Source organism: Leuresthes tenuis, unplaced genomic scaffold (assembly GCF_036924035.1).
Source record: "Leuresthes tenuis unplaced genomic scaffold, fLeuTen1.0.hap1 SCAF_16, whole genome shotgun sequence".
Lineage (NCBI taxonomy): Eukaryota > Metazoa > Chordata > Actinopteri > Atheriniformes > Atherinopsidae > Leuresthes > Leuresthes tenuis.
This window is the reverse complement of record NW_027325370.1, coordinates 17,019,815-17,038,000: the sequence shown is the minus strand read 5'-3', so window position 1 is coordinate 17,038,000 and position 18,186 is coordinate 17,019,815. Positions and strand designations below refer to the sequence as shown.

General features: G+C 42.1%; 2 protein-coding genes across 2 annotated transcripts; both read right to left on the bottom strand.

Moving 5' to 3' along the window:
* Positions 1–5,496: 5,496 nt before the first annotated feature.
* Positions 5,497–9,355, bottom strand: LOC140271887 (keratin, type I cytoskeletal 18-like). Its single transcript, XM_072367195.1, has 7 exons — positions 8,942–9,355; positions 8,515–8,597; positions 8,274–8,430; positions 7,939–8,103; positions 7,707–7,832; positions 6,008–6,228; positions 5,497–5,647 (listed from the first exon to the last, which is right to left on the bottom strand). The coding sequence occupies exons 1-7, from the start codon at positions 9,353–9,355 to the stop codon at positions 5,524–5,526; spliced, it is 1,290 nt and encodes a 429-aa protein (XP_072223296.1). The 3' UTR covers positions 5,497–5,523.
* Positions 9,356–11,510: 2,155 nt separating this feature from the next.
* LOC140272417 (keratin, type I cytoskeletal 18-like) lies at positions 11,511–16,805 on the bottom strand. Its single transcript, XM_072367856.1, has 7 exons — positions 16,253–16,805; positions 14,198–14,280; positions 13,705–13,861; positions 12,853–13,017; positions 12,630–12,755; positions 12,191–12,411; positions 11,511–12,079 (listed from the first exon to the last, which is right to left on the bottom strand). Exons 1-7 carry the CDS (start codon positions 16,685–16,687, stop codon positions 11,962–11,964), a joined length of 1,305 nt encoding a protein of 434 aa, XP_072223957.1. The 5' UTR covers positions 16,688–16,805; the 3' UTR covers positions 11,511–11,961.
* Between the last annotated feature and the right edge of the window lie 1,381 nt (positions 16,806–18,186).

Genomic DNA, 18,186 nt, shown 5'->3' with positions numbered 1-18,186 from the left:
GAATGAGTCACACCGACGAGTTCAGCCAATTCAGCCATTGAGTTTGTGAGGCGAGCCTTGGATTTCCAGCTCTCTCCCCACACAGCGGTACTGGAAAATGAAAGTGGGGAGAGCAAACAGTGGCTGAAAGGTGGCTCTCTGCCCAGTTCTGCTCTTACTTAACCTGCCCTCTGCTCCTCTTCCTCCTCCTCCCCCATGGCCTCTTCTTTCTGCTCTCCCACACTCCTGTTTTTCCCCTCTTTTCATCAGTCACTCATTTTCAGTTTTAGTCTTACCTCCCCGTCCATGAACTTTGTACCTGATTGTTCCCTCCCTTCTGCTATACTAAGAACTATCGAGCACTGGCTGCTTCACGGGGTAAAACGTTATACATTTCTGTGCTAAGAAGTCAACAAAGACAACATTAGATTTACTAATCTGTCACTGTTGTGATGCCAAAAGTCTAATTTGGCCAAACATACCCTTCTCTGCTGCTTTGGTTCTGATTGCAGGCTTTGATTAGAACCACTTCCTGTGTACAGTCTGTTCTTCAGCATATTTCCACCATGGTGTGTTTATTCTGCCAATTAGAGCAAATCTGTGACAGCTTTTATCAGTTCATCGTGTTATGCTTTTCGCTGCTCCCTTACTCCCGTTGTCTGCAAAAAATTCCCCAAAACAAACACAGCCTCCCTCCTTCTCTGGTTTTTGCCCTCACTGAGATGAGGCCCAGTAAACTGGGAGCACCGGACGACTGACTCACACTGGACACACCCTGCAGATGTGTGGGACAGAAGGAGCCATTTGGAGCGTGTTACTGTGCGAGGTTGAGATGAGTCACGTTTCATCTTCGTTAAACGGTTTTTTTAGGGGACGATAAAAGGCCTCCAACCCCTTACGAGTGACTCATGCGCAGCTTTGAGAAAGTTCTGAATGAATCCCCAAACAGTTTACTTTAACTACAGATAGGTGCTGATAACTCTTTACGGGCCTCGTTCTGTTAACATTCACTTAAAGGCGCTTCATTCCCGACTGAGAGTTCAACAACACTTGACTCTGGATGATGCAATGTGAGTGCAAGACATGTGGAGTTCATCTTTGACTTACAACTCCCACAGCCTGGACAGATTATCAGTTTAAGTCACTTTTATTTGGTGTTTCCTTATCTTCACTGCAGTGGGAAATACTTTATCTCAGTTCTGCACTCGTAGAATATTTACTTTTTATCTTAGTTAAAGGGTTGGTTCAGAGTTATTCAAGTTCACCAGCACTGATCCTGTCATTGTTTCTGATTCGTCGTAACGCTCTTTTGCCTGGATCTCTTTTTAGTCCCCATTTTAGTTTACTTCAAGTCAGTTGATCCTAACTTTTGGGGTTAAAATTGCATCTTTTGGGTCTCTGGATGCTGTTTAAAGAAGAGAGCAAACGTGGTTCCTTTATTTGCAACAAGAAAATAAACGAATAACTCAAAACCGTTTTATTAACCAGCAGAACAACCTGGCATTGAAGGAAGCACCTTCAAAAAATGAAGGAAAATCCATGAATTTTATTTACTTTTAGATAACTTTGCTGTCCTAAAACAAATACCCGATCTGATTTAATTATGCAAATGAGCTGGCAGTGAAAAGAGAGTTTTAAACTTCTTCAAAAAGGTAATCCAACTCCCAGTCAGATGTGTCTAAAATGAAGAAAATGGCTCAATCCTGCAAAGCTGATCTGTCATAATCGTTACCGATTGAAATACAACAGACATATTTCATTATATGGAACAAAAAAGAATATCTAGTCCTAATGATTTTGACCCTTGATTCACACAATGGACAATGAAAGGAGTCATAACTTGTAGGGCTTTGGAGAAAGAAGAGAAGAGATAAATCTGACTCGGACAAGCAAGAGTCTGTTTTAATCAAGGAATCAGGAGAATCCCCTCCACTGAAGACATAATAATATTTTTAATCAATAAAGCACTTGAAGGAAAGTCATTAAGACTTATTTTATTATCCATTATCAGTGAATAACACACATTTAACTGAATATTTAAAAGAAAAATGGGGAAAAAAGAACAAAATACTGAACATATGTGGAAGAATAATCACTCAACTACTAACAAACAAAAGCGGATTATTGTGTTTTTTTTTATCACCACCCAAATTAAAAGTAAAAGCTTCAACCAGAACAGAGAGAGAAAATGTGGAATGATTAATGTCAACCATAGTCGTGACATGAATAGTGATCTGGGAAAAATCCTGGGTTATAATTTGCTGTTGAATCTGTTTTGTACCTTAGCAACCTTTCAGATTTTGAAATGTTTTATTTAACCAGGAAAAACCTGGTTTTAAATCTCATTTTCCAGAGTGTCAGAGATAAAAATTTACCTACAGGCATCAACACACGTACGAACTGACTGAAGATCAGGCAGAACATCTACAAACAGACGGATCTGCCTCCGAATCATCCAGCATTTCTTTAAAAGCTTCCAATGGGAGCATGTCATGAAGTTTCGAGTCTTTTTGCAGTTTGTTCCAGGCAAAGGGAGCAGCATATATGAAAGCTTTTTTCCCCGTCTCAGATCGTACCCTCGGGGCTGAAAATAATGAACAATCCGGTGAACGAAGCCTATGAGGCTCTGAACTCTTCAGATGGAGGAAGTTCGAGAGATAAGACGGCAGTAGACCAAGAACCTTTTAGAGAGAGTCTTTTAAACAAGAATATGCCAGTGTCCAGTGAGATGAAGATCTCCGGGGGGGGGGATAAATATTTGGATGAAATCTTAACATTAGACCCACCAACTCTAAACCAGTGGATTCAAACTGTTGAGTTATGATGGAGAAACATAATAGGACTCCAGATGGAGGAAATGGACTGAATATTGGGACACTTATGATTGATTCAACAGCATCTCCAGTTTAGTTCGATGTCTGACAATTTTGTGTCAAATGAAAGTAGAGTTGGGCGGTTATAGTTCAAATTTGGCAAATTTTTGATTAGTTTTTTGGAAAAAAAAATTTTTTGTCCCCCTCTCTGGGCTTCCGTAGTTCAGAGAAGTGACGATCAAAATAATAGCAAAAACTTGGTTTTTTTGAGTGATTTCTGTCACGATCTGCTGCACAAAGAGGTTGGAATCTGACATATAAAGTGTTCTCTTTTCTTTTTATCAGTGAAGTCCACAAAGAATTCAAACTGTCATAACAACCAGATGAGGTGCAGCAATCACAGTTTTAATCAAAGGGCTGATTTTATGTTCTTTTACAGGCTCACATCTTATCAGACCAGGTTGATGTGCTTTAGTGCACACCTCAGTTTTAGCTGAGTGGTATTTTAGGAAGCTGCGAGAGAAAACATGCATTTTCAAAAGGGGATTTGTTGAGGGTAACGGAATCTGGGGAACTCCCTGAAGGAGAACACACCTACAGGGGCTGACACCTGATAGATGAGCCAGACTTCTGTCTTATGTTGCCTTGTAAACCTCTTTCGTCTCAGTTGGTGCATTTTTTCAGAGGCCTATATTGAACAGTTTGTATGGGCCATGTTTTACCAACGTTACAATGCAATGTCCATCTTATCCAGTCAAAGAACACTTCAGAAAGGCTCAAAAGGCTTCTGCTCTGAGATGGAAGCTCTTTGAAGTACGAGCTGCACCCAGTTCCTGTATTGTAGATACCAAAGAGGGGCGGGGGGACTTCCTCCAGTACTTACAAGAACTATGTAAAAGTTCGTCCTGTCTGAAAGCACCTAATAATCCCCTTTGGTGTGGGCTTAGTTGGTCTTTTACTGTAAATGCATTAAAAGCACTTTAACCCATGTTTGCGTTTTTCTTTGATTCTTAGATCAAAGTTAGAAACCTCAGGTTAATTATTTCTGCTGGATGTGAACACATCAGTGATGGATAAAAAAAATACTGACTTGGACACAGTTTATCTGCGATTATCCCTGTAAAGTTTTCAGAGATGATCTAATTATCGACTCAGAGTTTAGGGCTTTTCCCTGCTGTTTTTAAGGTGAGCAACATGACAAAGGCAGCTCTTGTTGGGGCCCAGTGAGGGATGACGGGCATGCAGCACAGATATGCACATCTGTCCTTTGTTTGCCCCTCCTCCCCTTTTAAATCCCAACATCTCTTCTTTCATACCAGTTTTCAGAAATTCCTTTCTCCCGTTTGGCTGCTCAGCATCTTACAGCGAGGCTGTAATATGAAGCATATGGCTGCATGGAACCACAGACCCCCCAAACAGACTCAGTAGAGGCACAATAAACTCCTCACAGCAGTCATGATGCCACACACACTCCACACAGCAGCTTCATGGCGCTGGAAACTGGAACAAATTAGGAAACACTCACTTATTGTCGGCTGCAATAAGTGAGAGTGGAAATAAGTGGAAAACCGGCCTCGATGAGACGCTGGCAGGAAGATAAATGAGGCTATCTTTGCGTGTCCAAAACGGGTGATAGTGAACAGTGCTTGTAAATGGGTGCAATCATCCCCCCGACTCCAAAAATATTCCCAACCTCTAAACGCTTAAGACGTGAGTACCCTACTAACCCCGAAAGGTGGGTTGAAAAAATGCAGCGATTCAATTGAGACCCAAAGGGGTCAGCTCGTTTTGAACGGTTCACAGGAATCAGTCTGACTCATGTGAACATGAATAAACAGAAAGCAGGGAGACGGGGCCTCAAAGGCCTGTTTGGATATGGCATGGGAATTACAGCCTTCTGCCTATAACAGGACACGGCTGAAGAACTGCAGGTCACAATGTGAATTTCTCAGAGGCTCAAAGAATTTCCTGCAGACTTGGATGTGTGGGAGGGTGATGGCAGGAGGCCAGGCAGCTATCAGTGTGTCCATAACAGTGAAGAGGTCCCGTATACGAGTCTGTTGTTCGTGGAAGTTGTTTGAATCATCAAACTTTCTTTAACTTTAATTTCAATTTCTCTCGACGGACTGATTCGGGGATCTTCTGCTCTTTGCTGCATGTGCCCACTTCCCCAGCTTTCAAATGAAGACCACTAATGCCAAGAAGAAGGAATGTGACAAAAAAAGTGAAAGATTAATACCCTTCCTCTGCCATCAGAGGCTTAGCTTAGCTTAGAACAAAAATGGTGTGCCAGACTCTTTTAATACATTTAATATATTTGGTTAAGCTGGTTGTGGGAATTCAGAAAGATTGCTACTCCTGCCAATGAAACCACACGTTTTTGTACAATTAGTCACAAAAATGTGCTTATTTGTGTCCCACAGAGGTGTTTCTGTTTGGTTAAATTGACTAATAGCTCCATTTTTATCTGTATATATATATATATATATATAGGGAACAGACAAGGGTGTTGTATCAGCTGTCTTATCTAAATCTTGACAAAGTGGGTAAGTAAGTGCATTTATTCAGTTTCTCCCCATTTCCCCATAGCCACTGATTTTATTAAGTCTGAATATAAAATTATTAGTCTTATACTCATAGATATATGTGAAAAGCTAACATTATAATGCTTTGTGTAAGGCTAAAAGAACAGTCATAAGCACGATTTCTGTGTTTCCTCTTTTTATTTTCTTTAGATTTGATTTTCGCTGGATTTGACATCCTTGCTCTCCGACACCACTTTGCCGTCAACCAGAGTCTGAGTGACTGTCACAACTTTAGTCTGGACTGTCTTGGAATCAACAGCGTCCTCCAGCCTGGGAGAGTGAAAAACAAAAGTAAAAACAAATGCAGTCACAGTTACAATCTCTGGAATGAGATGATTTGCGTCACTACTAAGGGATCAGAGACATTTAGCAACTTTTAAGTTATTAACTTTCCACACGTCTGATTTTCAGCCGTCGAAATGTTTTGTATTGGCAAAGATGAGTCAGATTTACTTTCCATATTATAATGCTGCTCCACGTTTGCATGGAGCTTATTTAAATTATATGCAAAAGCATTCCTGGGATGAAGAAAAGCTCTTATATTTGTGAACGTTTGAATCATTGGCTTTCAGTCAAAGCTACCACCTGCACTTTTAAGATGCCGGTTTCACTTCTTTGACCCATACTCACTTCAAAGTCCCACCGTCCAGCAGCCTCCTGTACTCGACAATCTCAGCCTCCAGTTTCACCTTGATGTTCAGCAGGCTTTCGTACTCTCTTGTGTTTTGGTGAATGTCGCTGCGGATCTGAGTTAGCTCCTCCTGCAGCCTCAGGATTATCGCGTTATACCTCTCCAGCTCCATGTTGTAACGCATCTCAATGTCGCGGAGGGAGGCCTCCAGGGCTGCTTTCTGTCAAAGCGAAAGAGAAAACTCACTGTTGCTTTTAACAGTGCAGATCATATCAAAAGCTGTTGATAGTGGGGGTTACAAATATGAACAAACAGGTAGCAACACAGATTAGATTAGCAGTAAAACTGGCAATGCATGGAGACAACTAACCCTTAACAATTAAATAGCAGTTAAATAGCAGTTATCATTTCGCCATCTTTCATACTTACAGGCAGTTATGTAAGTGATTGGGAATGGGAATGAAGGTGCAGGCAGATGTTTGTCATCTGTCAATCATAGATAGCTACATATGTATTTGTGTGTTTCCTTTAGACATTGTGTTTCCAGTATTTTAGTTCTGTATGTTGATCCTTTGATAACAAAAGCAGTAACCACATTCTTTGCAAAAGATGCAAAGCGTCACATTGGTAATTTTATTGTACTTGACCCACTTAAATCGTCTGGCTAACCAGTCTTTAAATATTGGCCTTTTTATGGGGCTGAGTCTGATGGTCGGCCGGGGTAACTGCTGCCGCCTTGCCTGGTGAGACCTCCTCTGATCAATCAAGCTATCAGAGCGGGGATCATATGTGTAGCGATCAGCATTTTTCTTAAAAGAAACTATAGTGCTTCTCTTCATTTTTGGTTACAGGTGGCCAGCATATGTCGCTCTCTGTCAGGACACCATCTTATCGGCATACACGTCAGCCTAAAACAATCTCCGTGGAAGTGACAAAACTTGTGCTAAAAAGCAAAAATTAGTCGCAATCCAAAGATTTTGAGGCACACTCGGTTGCCCTGGAAGTATACAAAATCCATTTGCACGGACATGTAAAGCTCACCTATTACATCTGCAATTTCACAACCTGTCATGCACTGTAGTTTCTGATCAGATAAGGTTTTATTGGTGGACTTTTGTAGTGCCGGTGGGTGGAACTTGTTTAGTCAAGTCTTTGAAGAAATGAAGATTCCTTAAAGGGGAAATATCATGCAGATTACAGATTCAAAACAAGACGTTGGGGCTCTCCTACAATATATTTACATGCTTTTAGATAAAGAATAATTTACACATCGTAACGCCTCGTTTTCGCTCCTGTCTCTCTTAGAACGCCTCATCCCAAAAGGCCGGAAATGCTCTGATTGGTCAAAAATGGCAGACCGCAAGACAGCTGCTCGTTCTTTGTTTGTGGTGTTCCAAACTAGTCGCTAGGCAGAAATGATGTAAGTGTGTGACCTGGTGATGTCGTCCAAAAACCAGGTGTTTCAGGAAGTTCAGGAGGAGGTTACTGCGTTGGAGAGAATAACTTCCTTTGGTGTGGACTTTAGGCTTAGCACAAAAGCTGTCTAACCCAGTAAAGAAGGGGTAAAGTGTAATTTGACCCCTTTTAAAAAACATAACCAAGATGTAAATGAATAAGCTGCACTTTAAGCAGGCATACTTTACTGGCTTTCATTTACCCTGAGCCATGGCTATAATACACAAAATGACAAATTCTCACCATACTGAGTAAGGACTGAAGCTCAATGTCCATGCTCTGATACCTCCTTCGAGTTTCAGACATCATACTTGTGGCCTCCTTCAGAGCTGTTGAGCTCTCAGTGACCTGGACCTGCACCTCTGTGATCTGAATAAGAGATAAAGTACATGTAATGCTTGAGAATGGTAAAAACGAACAAACAAACAAACAATATTTCATACAGCTGTGTTTTTCAAGCTGAAATATCCTGTACCTGAGATTCATGCCATGTTTTGAGGTCCTCCTGGTTCTTCAGAGCAATCCTCTCATACTTAGCCCTCATTTCCTCCATGATGCGGGCCAGGTCTTGCCCTTTAGGAGCATCGACATCCACTTGGACGCCCGCTTCGGCAATCTGGGCACGCAGTTCAGCAACATCCTGTTGAGGAGGAAATAGGGAGGGATTTCCTTATAAAGGTTAGTGAGGTTATCCTGCGCAAAGAGGTTAAGGAACAAGGTGGTTGATTGTTTTGTGCTGGAGAGTATTGTAGTGATCAAAAAGATTGTTCTCCAAGAACATTTTTCATGGTCATACTGATAAACTCTCACATTGTCATGGTTCTTCTTCAGAGTGATCAGCTCTTCCTTCAGAGATTCAATGTCGCTCTCCAGATGCATGCGCATAACGTTGGTGTCATCCAGAAGCTTCCTCAGTCTGGCAACATCTGCCTCCACCATCTGCCTTATGGAGATCTCAGACTCCATCCTATTAACGCATAATGTATATTAGACTCATCCGTGTTGGATGGAGGAGCCCGTTTTGGTCTTGCATTCAAAGCTAAATACTTACTTGAGTTTGAAGTCTTCCGAAGCAAGAGTGGCATTGTCAAGATTAATGGCAAGATGGGCGTTGTCCTTGATCATGGCCGAGATCTGAAAGAAGAAATTTATAGTTCTTTTTGTAATTTTGTGACACTGACTCTGATTTGTTTCGAGCTGTGGTGTAAGAACAGCCAGCCTTTGATAAGTCTTCAATTTTTGGTGGTATCACAGCTCGACATGTGCATGAAGATAAGGGTAATAAACGTTGGGAAATTAGTCGGTTACATATTTAAGTACTTTGTTGTGCTGGAGGTGGGATAAAGTTAAAGTGACCCAGCTCGTAATGACTTTCGCTCTTATTTTAGCATTTCCTTGTAATTATTTTAATTTTTTTTTGTAAAATATAGTCTGTGAATGTAATTTTTTGCCCCACATTTTAAAGTGAGAAGGCTCACCTTGCCCCTCATGTCTGTGATGATGGCGTAGAACCTGCTGTGGTCCTTCCCCTCCAAGGGTCCTTTCTTCTCGATGATCTTTCTGATCTTGATCTCCAGCGAATGGTTGGCCTTCTCTAGATTCCTCACGGTCTCCAGGTAGCTGGCCAGGCGGTCATTCAGGTGCTGCATGGCAAACTTCTCGTTCCCTATGGCCAGGCTCCCAGAGGTGGACCCTGAGGATTGGTATTCATAACCGCCGCCGAAGCCACTGCCAACCCGCTGGCTATAGGTGGCGGTGGAGATCCTGGTCCCATAGCCACCTGCCCCTCCGCTGACACTATGGGCATAACTGCTCTCCCTCTGTAGAGGTCGGCCAGAAAATCCAGAGTAACCAAGATTTTGAGAGCTTTGGCGTTTAATCAGGGGCTCCATTGCTGAGTGCTGATCGATCAGGGTAAAGAGGCAGGTACTGGAGCAGAGTTTGGCAGCTGAGAGTGAAGGACGAAGGAGGAGTTTGGGGTCTTATATATGACACTGAACACCAATTCTCCTTCCTGCCACTCCTCTCCTATCTATATAACATTTTTACCTTTATCCCCTTTGCTTAGACTTTGGCCCCCACTGGTTATCTATCCATCAGAGGCAAAAGGTGTGCTGACGTGTTTGATAGTTTGCAGGGAATAAATTGTATCTATGGCAACTCGATATAAACAGCAGGCTAAAGGACAAGGATGGACATTCTCTGTTTTTCTTTTTGCCAACAGATTTTAACATTCCTTTGTTATCATGGACATGAGCATTGTAGCTTATCTGTATCATCGACTGAAGCTGACACTGCAGATGCACTAAATATGCAGCTGAAAATGGTCCTCAACAAATGCACTGTTTAAAGAAGGCTTGCTGAATCCAGCTGTGCGACAGCGCAGCTGTGTATATATTTTGTGGTGCTTGTTTTCCGTTTGAGCAGATGGGCTTGAAACAGAGCAACTAGTTTTTTACTTTTCCTGTAATCAACCGGCATATAAAGTACAGTTTTGTCCTTTAACTGGGAGCTCAAACCGAAAATGTAAGAGCTCATTTTTTGGCAGGGACATGTTGCCACAAGCGTCATTTAGAAACGAAATCCAGGAAGGTTAAAAGTAGTTTTTAGATAAGGCTTGTCAGAAATCAAAACACTACGTAATAGCTATGAATACTTGAGGATATTACCTCTTTGGAGGGTTTTTATTTTAGCAATAATGTTCTTGTCCAACTGAACAATAAAAATAGAAACAAAACTTCCTGGATGTGTTTGCCAACTGCTTTTACTGCACAACCCTGCATACTATGGGTCTATTTTTTTGTTTTTAACCCTGTTCTATAACAGCAAACAGAGTAGTCAGCTAAATCAGTAACCAACAGAATGATGGATGTAATGAAGGATGTAATGCTTACTGTACAAAAACTCTGGTAGGCCTCGTTTATTTTATGTTTTGACAGCAGCCATGAAATACACTCACCCGCCTCTTTATTAGGTACGCCTTGCTAGTACCGGGTTGGAGCCCTTTTTGCCTTCAAAGCTGCCTTAATTCTTCTTGGCATAGATTCAAAAAGGTGTTGGAAAAGTTCTTCTGAAATGTTGGTCCATATTGTAATAGAAATAGAACAGAAGTAGAAAAATACTTTATTCATCCCCATCATGTTGGGGAATTTCAAATTCAATTAATGATAGCATCACGAAGTTGCTGCAGATTTGGCGGCTGCACATCAATGTTGCGAATCTTCCCGTTCCACTACATCCCAAAGGTGGTCTGCAGCAATACTCAGATAGGCTGTGGTTTTTAAACAATGCTCAGTTGGTACTAAGGCACCAAAAGTGTGCGAAGAAAATATCCCCCGCACCATTACACCACCACCAGCAGCCTGAACCGCTGATACAAGGCAGGATGGGTCCATGCTTTCATGTTGTTTACACCAAATTCTAACCCGACCCATCTGAGTGTGGCAGCTGAAATCGAGACTCATCGGACCAGGTGATGTTTTCCAATCTTCTATTGTCCAGTTTCGGTAATCCTGTGTGAACTGTAGCCTCAGTTTCATGTTCTTAGCTGACTGGAGTGGCACCCGATGTGGTCTTCTGCTGCTGTCGCCCATCTTCTTCAAGGTTTGATGTGTTGTGCGTTCAGTTATGGCATTCTGCTCACCTTGGTTGTAACAAGTGCTTATTTGAGTTATTGTTGCCTTTCTATCATCTCGAACCAGTCTTCCCATTCTCCTCTGACATCAACGAAGGATTTTCGTCCACACAACTGCCGCTCACTGCACATTTTCTCTTTTTTGGACCATTCTCTGTCAACCCTACAGATGATTTTGTGTGAAAATCCCCATAGAACAGCAGTTTTTGAAATACTCCAACAACCTACCACGTTCAAAGTCACTTAAATCCCATTTCTTCCCCATTCTGATGCTCACTTTGAACTTTAGCAAGTCAAATAGGAGCCTAAATATATACATGTGATTGGCTGATTAGCTGTTTGTGTTAAAAGGCAACTGAACAGGTGTACTTAATAAAGTGGCCGGTTGAAATAAGACAAACTGCTCACCAGCAGAACTTCTCAAATTAACTTTATTGAAATGACCGTCACAGCACAACAGGCAGACTCAACTGGACAAAAGGACAACAAAAAACGATGAGCAACATATATAAATGTGGAAAAGTTCAACTTGATTTAACTCTTTTATAGGTTTGAAATACTCTTCAATTAATTTGGTTGAAAAAAAAAAAAAAAGCTCACAGTCCTCCAAATCTGAATATTTGTACTCGTTTGCAGGTCATCACGCAATAACATAAATAAACCGTGATGAAATAAATAAAAGTTTTTTTTGTTTTCCGTCGATCCAGTTTTTTAACCTGCCTGTGGAACAGCTGAATACCCAGGAAGTCAAACTAATCACAGAAACATCTGAGGGTCTAATGGTTAGTGTTGAAGGGCTAAAAAGTAACACAAATTGGCTAGTTGCATGCTAGTGTCAGGGTGTCATAACGGAGAGTCAGTTATTTAAAGTTGCTTGGTCTCTGTGCTGGAGGAGACGACCTTGCCGTCCACCAGGGTCTGTGTGACAGTCATCACTTTGGTCTTGGTCACTGCTTTCTGCAGCTCTAAAGCGTCCTGGAGCCTTTAAAAAGAGCATAAAAGTCCAGTTATTCTCCTCTGAAGGCTGATATTTTAAAGAACGCAACACAATGAAGGCCTAATCTGATTTTTATTGAAATGTGCTCCCACTCACTGGAAGTCTTCTCCGTCCAGCAGCCGCCTGTACGTCGCAATCTCGGCCTCCAGCTTCATCTTTGTGTTGAGCAGGGCCTCGTAATCCTGCGACTGCAGCTGGATGTTGTTTCGCAGCTGCGTGAGCTCCGCCTCCAGACCCAGGATGATGGAGTTGAGGGACTCGATCTCCATGTTGTACCGCAGCTCCGTGTCCCTCAGTGTTCCATCCATAGAAGCTTTCTGTGATCGAGGGGAAAGGAAGGCATGGGTTAAATTTCTGCGGCGCACCCAGCTCTGCTGCGACAGCTCCATAGTGGCAGGTCACCCGAGTGTAAAGCTTGTGTCAACAAAGTAAATGCGAGCGACTTGAAGTGAGAGTGCTGAGTCGGGCTTTGCAGGGAGGGTGGATAAGCTTGTGTTGAGGTAAACGAGATATGTGCTGACTGCATGCTTCTCACCAGGCTCTTCTGTGACTCCAGCTCAATCTCGAGGGTTTGAAGCTGTCGGCGCAGGTCGTTCACCTCTGTCTGTGCACCCTTCAGGGCCTCTGTGTTTAGGTTCACCTGAGTCTGGACTTCTGTTATCTAAAGAGGCAAATCAGATTAAAAGATGACTAAATCCGTCTACAACTACATCTTCTTCTCCCTGTTTGTTGATGATAGTTTTTGGTTAATCATTTACCTGAGATTCATGCCATGTTTTGAGTTCTTCCTGGTTCTTGAGTGCCATCTTTTCATACTTGGCCCTAATTTCTGACATGATCTGAGCCAGGTCTTGACCCTTGGGAGCGTCAACGTCCACGTGGACTCCGGACTGGGCAATCTGGTTACGAAGCTCCATAACTTCCTGAAGAAACACAAAAAGAATGGACAAAGAAATCAGTTCCAAACACAAAGATTTATTCTCTTTCAAATGAATGTATATTTATTTTTTTACTATGATCTCGTTGAACTGTGACCCAGCGATGACTCTTCAAACCTCCTCAAACCATAATCGCACACTATGGTCAGGTAAATATACAGGAGACGCATCTAAATCAGTGTATGTGTAACTAAACGGTTAATTTAATATCTCCCTCAGTAAACAAACGGTTGTGTTTTGGCTTATGCTCTCAATCACAGTAATCTCAGCTCTGTGGTGCTTTCTCTGTGACCAAGTATAAACTGTCACCAGTTTTATGATGAGGCTTCCCACAGAATTCACATGCATTTTTTTTATGGACTTTCAAGTGAAGTTTTCTCACGCCTATTTCTCATATACGCCCCGCCCCCTGCACGGCTCCGACCGAGTCTGTGTAACTTCAGCACATAATGATGGGGGATTACTGATGAGCCAGTATGCAAATATTTATCAGGATCCTTTAAGGGTGTGGGTGTTTCCTTAAATTATGCCCAGAGGTGCTCGAAAAGTGGGTTTGTTTGATGTTTGAATGCAGCCCAACACAAACACAAACATTGTAGTAGCATGAATGCAGCCTGACTTTTTTCAGAAGCTGTGGAGTTAAGATTTGGATTTAAGTGCTATTAAACTCACGTTTTCATGGTTCTTCTTGAGGTGGATGAGCTCCTCCTTCAAAGTTTCAATCTCACTCTCCAGGTTCATGCGACTCAGGTTGGTGTCATCTATGAGTTTCCTCAGACCGACGATGTCGGCCTCCACAGACTGGCGGATGGCCAGCTCAGAATCGTACCTGAACAGCACAAAGCAGGACAGTGAGAATCATTTTGAAAGTCTGGTGCATCTGGTACATCAGAACTTGAGTTAAGTGTTTTGTTGCCAGCATACAATACTGCTCTCTAGTAGCCAGCTGTGTTTGCTAAGAGATTTAATATATGACACAACTGCGCTGTCTCAACAACTTCTGATGCAAGGGTGACGACTTGTGACTACAAGACGGATGACTGCCTGCCTACATCACTGACACCATGCATTCATCCTACAACCCTTTCAGTAGTAAAACTGGGTGTGCCTACAGCTGTCTGGCTCGGTGTTTAATGGTCTCAGGGGTAAAGCAGGCAGGTCTTACTTCACTCTGAAATCATCAGCCGCCAGGCGAGCGTTGTCAATGTTGAGAATCAGGCGGGCATTGTCGATGGTGGCATCAAACACCTAGAATGGATGTAGAAAAAGAATATTTAGATGACACACGAACTGGGGGCATCAATGACATTTTATATGATATTAAAGTAAAATTATTTGTGTTTCTATGTGACATTGACATTTTGAGTAGTTTGCTTCAAATTTAGAGAGAGGATGGACAGCAAAATTATAACTATATGTTAACAGCAAGCTAGCTTAGTAGCGAGCAGCTTAGCTTAGCCAAGCCACAGAGCGTATTAACAGTGTGTTAAGAGCTGTTTAAAGACAATAAAATCAGCCTGCTAAAAACTACCTGAGTGTTACCTTGTTACAAATTAAATTGAATATTTGTTTCTACATAACTTAAATTATGATTGCTATCATCTGGCATAGTTATTTTTAAAGAAAGCTAAGCTAGCTGCTTCCCTCCGTTTATGCTAACCTAGCTTAACCAACTGCCAAGAGTAATTGTAGCCAATCTAACTCGAGACAAAATAAACCAAACATTTTTCCTAAACTGTCAAACTAATTTTTATCTTTTAGGTCTATTTTTATTATATTGTGAGAATTTTTTTTGAATAGCCAACTGTTCATTTTAAAAGTATGTTTTAAGTGATTATGTGCCACTTTCTATGTGCTTAACTGAGGATGGTATGAGCAGGCTACTTAAAAAAAACAGATGGTTGCAGTGTTTGCTTAAGCATGAAAGGTTTTGATAAAGGCTGGGATGGAAGCCAGGGGAGACATCCAGGTGACAAAGTCCACAAGCAGGTGAGCAGCTGCCAGGCAGCTGCTGAGCACCAGGATCTATCCTGTCAGCAGGTGATTTGCATGATGTGGGTGATGATGTGGGTACATACTCAGTGATGTGACTGTGAACGCATGTGCGTGTTTGCATGGTTAGCTGATATGCAAGCTGGTCTGTATTAATGTTTCCGTGAGAGTATGTTTTCTCAGACGGAGCTGAGGCAGAGGGCACCACATGAGGGATTTTCTGTGTCAGCCAGACAAAAATGAGACTTTATTTGAGCCAAGGCTGTTTGGATAGATCAAAGTCCTCCTCAGCTGTTAGTAGAATAAATAAATTCTAAACTCAGAGTATTTGCTCTTATGTAATGTTTAGATAAAGATATTTATGGGAAAAAGACCTGCCTCCAGTTTGTCTGTTTCAGTTGTGTAAAAAATGCTTTTGCTAGCCTTGATGCTTCAAGGAGAAAGATAATCAGACGACTCCTGAACGATTAGAGTCGACACATTAGACACAGACTTAGTATTTAGGGGGTTTCTCTGAGAAGAGTTTTCAATGAAGCAGAATTTCACTTTCACTGACTCAAGTTCTTTTCTCTAGCCTGCCCCCCCCCCATGGGACAAAACCCACAGTTAATAATTAGTTTACTACATATTGCAGTCTACACTGGAGTCTTTACTTTCAGTTCTTAAATCGTTTTGGCTTGTTATTTACAGCTTGCATTTTGGCTTGAATTGAGTGTTTCTTCTGTCTGTAAGTATCCATACTTGTAATGATAACATTGTATGTTCAGTCCTATTTTCCACCCAACACTAAACAATGAGGACAACGGAGGTTAAAACCACGATGTGTGTGTCTGAAAGTTTATCCTGTTTGGTCTCTGGACTCTTGTTTCTCTCAGGTTTCCTGTCTCTCTGACCCCTGATGCTCATGCAACATTCCTTCTCCATACTGTTTCCGGTTCAGCCCTCAACCCCAGCACATAAAGCAGTAGTGGGCACTGTGCTGAGGACTGTCTGTAGAAGCCCCCCCACAGATAATCTGTTCCCCTGAGTACTGATGGGGTTACATTTAGGTTAGACTTTTGTCTTAATCGGTAACTCTTTGGTCAAACTTTCCATCATCCATTATTTTACAGCGTCTCAGTCTGATTTTCATCATTTAGTTTAATCCATTCATACTATCCCCTCACATGCTTCTGTTCAAACATTAATAAATCACATGCACATTCCCCTATCAGCCCTCCATCCTCACCTTCTTCCTCAGGTCATCCACTACAGCCTGGTACTTGCTGTAGTCTCTGAAGTCAGGTCCGCTCTTCTCCAGGGCCTCCTTGATCTTGATCTCCAGCTTGTGGTTGGCCTGCTCCAGGTTCCTCACTGTCTCCAGGTAGTTGGCCAGGCGGTCATTCAGGTTCTGCATGGCAAACTTCTCGTTGCCCATGATGTCTGCGCTGTTCCCGCTCACCTGGACACTGCTGGAGAAACCCCCTGCTCCAGAGCCCACTCCCATCCCAGCTCCCAGTGAGCCCCTGAAGCCAGAGGAGACACTGATGCGGGACCCACCGGCCCCACCGTGAATGCTGGACGCCCTGTAGACAGGTGCAGAGGTACGGGAGATTGAAACAGCAGCAGGCCTGCTACTAGTAGAGGATCGCACAGAGTATGTAGTTTGCCTGGAGGTTTTCATGGTAGCTGTAGAGTGTGAGACTCAGTGAGACAGACTGTGAGTAAGACAGAGGCACAAGCTGGGCAGGCAGAAATTAGAGCTCACAGACACAAGGCAGAAGGAGAGGGGAAGCTCTGTAAATATATAGACCCTGTGGACCTAAAGGTCCGCCCCACTCCACTCCCCCGTTACCTCCCTTTTTCCAGCTCAAACCGCAGCGCTGCTCAAAGCATGCCTTTGTCCTTCTCAACCAAAGTAAGTGAATTCTGTGGACTCAGTGGAATTTAAGAGCTTAAACTTAAACGTTCTTTATTAGATATAAAAGATGATAAAAAGTACTTTAACTTTCACAGATAAAACAGAAAACTCCAGGATTATTTTAGCTTCATATTTATAATAATTCCCTTAAAGATACTTAATCCTGTTCCGGTGTATGTGCTCTTATTCTTTTTGTGAAATATGATTGGTGATTTCATATTTCACAAAAAGAATAAGAGCACATACATTGTACCTGTGATGCCTCACTGTGAAAATAAAAGGCTCATGAAAACTTACTCTATAGATCCTTTTACACGGACGTGATTTAAATAGTCCCAAAATTACTGTTGTAACCTATTTATGAGGCAAAAAGTCAGTATTGGAAGCTCTCTGGAACTGGGGAGATCGAGCTTTAGATGACTAAGAAACCAGAACTTAATTTGACCCTCATGCCGACCGAGTGGCCTCACGCTGAAATCTGTGGAAAGGGTGGAGTTAGACTATCCAATTCACATCCAGGCAGTTTGTCAGGTCACTTTAGAAGCCACGCCCATAACCCAAACCCGTACCAGTCGGGTTCAGCCCGACCAGTCGTTTTTCAAGGTAAGTCAGACTTTTTCCATTGATTTGTCTGTGCGTTTGTGCCTTTCATACACATGAAAACTTCCAGGGTGAATATTTCCAGTCATTGATTTAAATTCAGAACATCAGAGCCATCCCATGCCTGATGGCAGTGGTGGACCTACCCAAGATAATACAGGTGGTATTGAGACTTTGTTTTACATGTTTACACATGAATTACTCAACTATATTGAGGAATGGAAGTGTCAGAGCGCATTATGGATTACGCAGTTACATAAAACAATACTTGAGCAACACAGAACCAGGCACCAACGTCGCTGGTTCAGACCTAGTCAGACCTTGAGTCAGTGAAATAAGTTATAAAAACAAGGTGGTTTTGCTGAAAAACAGTGACTGGTTGGTTTAACTTAGATTCATGTCTTTCAGTCCTGTCAAACTACAGTCATTCTTGGTTACGGTTTGGCATTACAGTTAAGTACAGTTAAGATTATTAATATGATAACAGACTTTCATTTGTATTGCGCTTATCTTAACAGCATTACGCGTTTTACAAGAAGACATAAGGTGAGTTAGAGTCTGATTGATAATAAAATCTTTGATCAGACTTCCTCAGAAAAGAAAGTTTTAAAGGTGGCTGCAAACCTGCTGTGCCTGGTTTCAGTGGGCAAAGAGTCCCATAG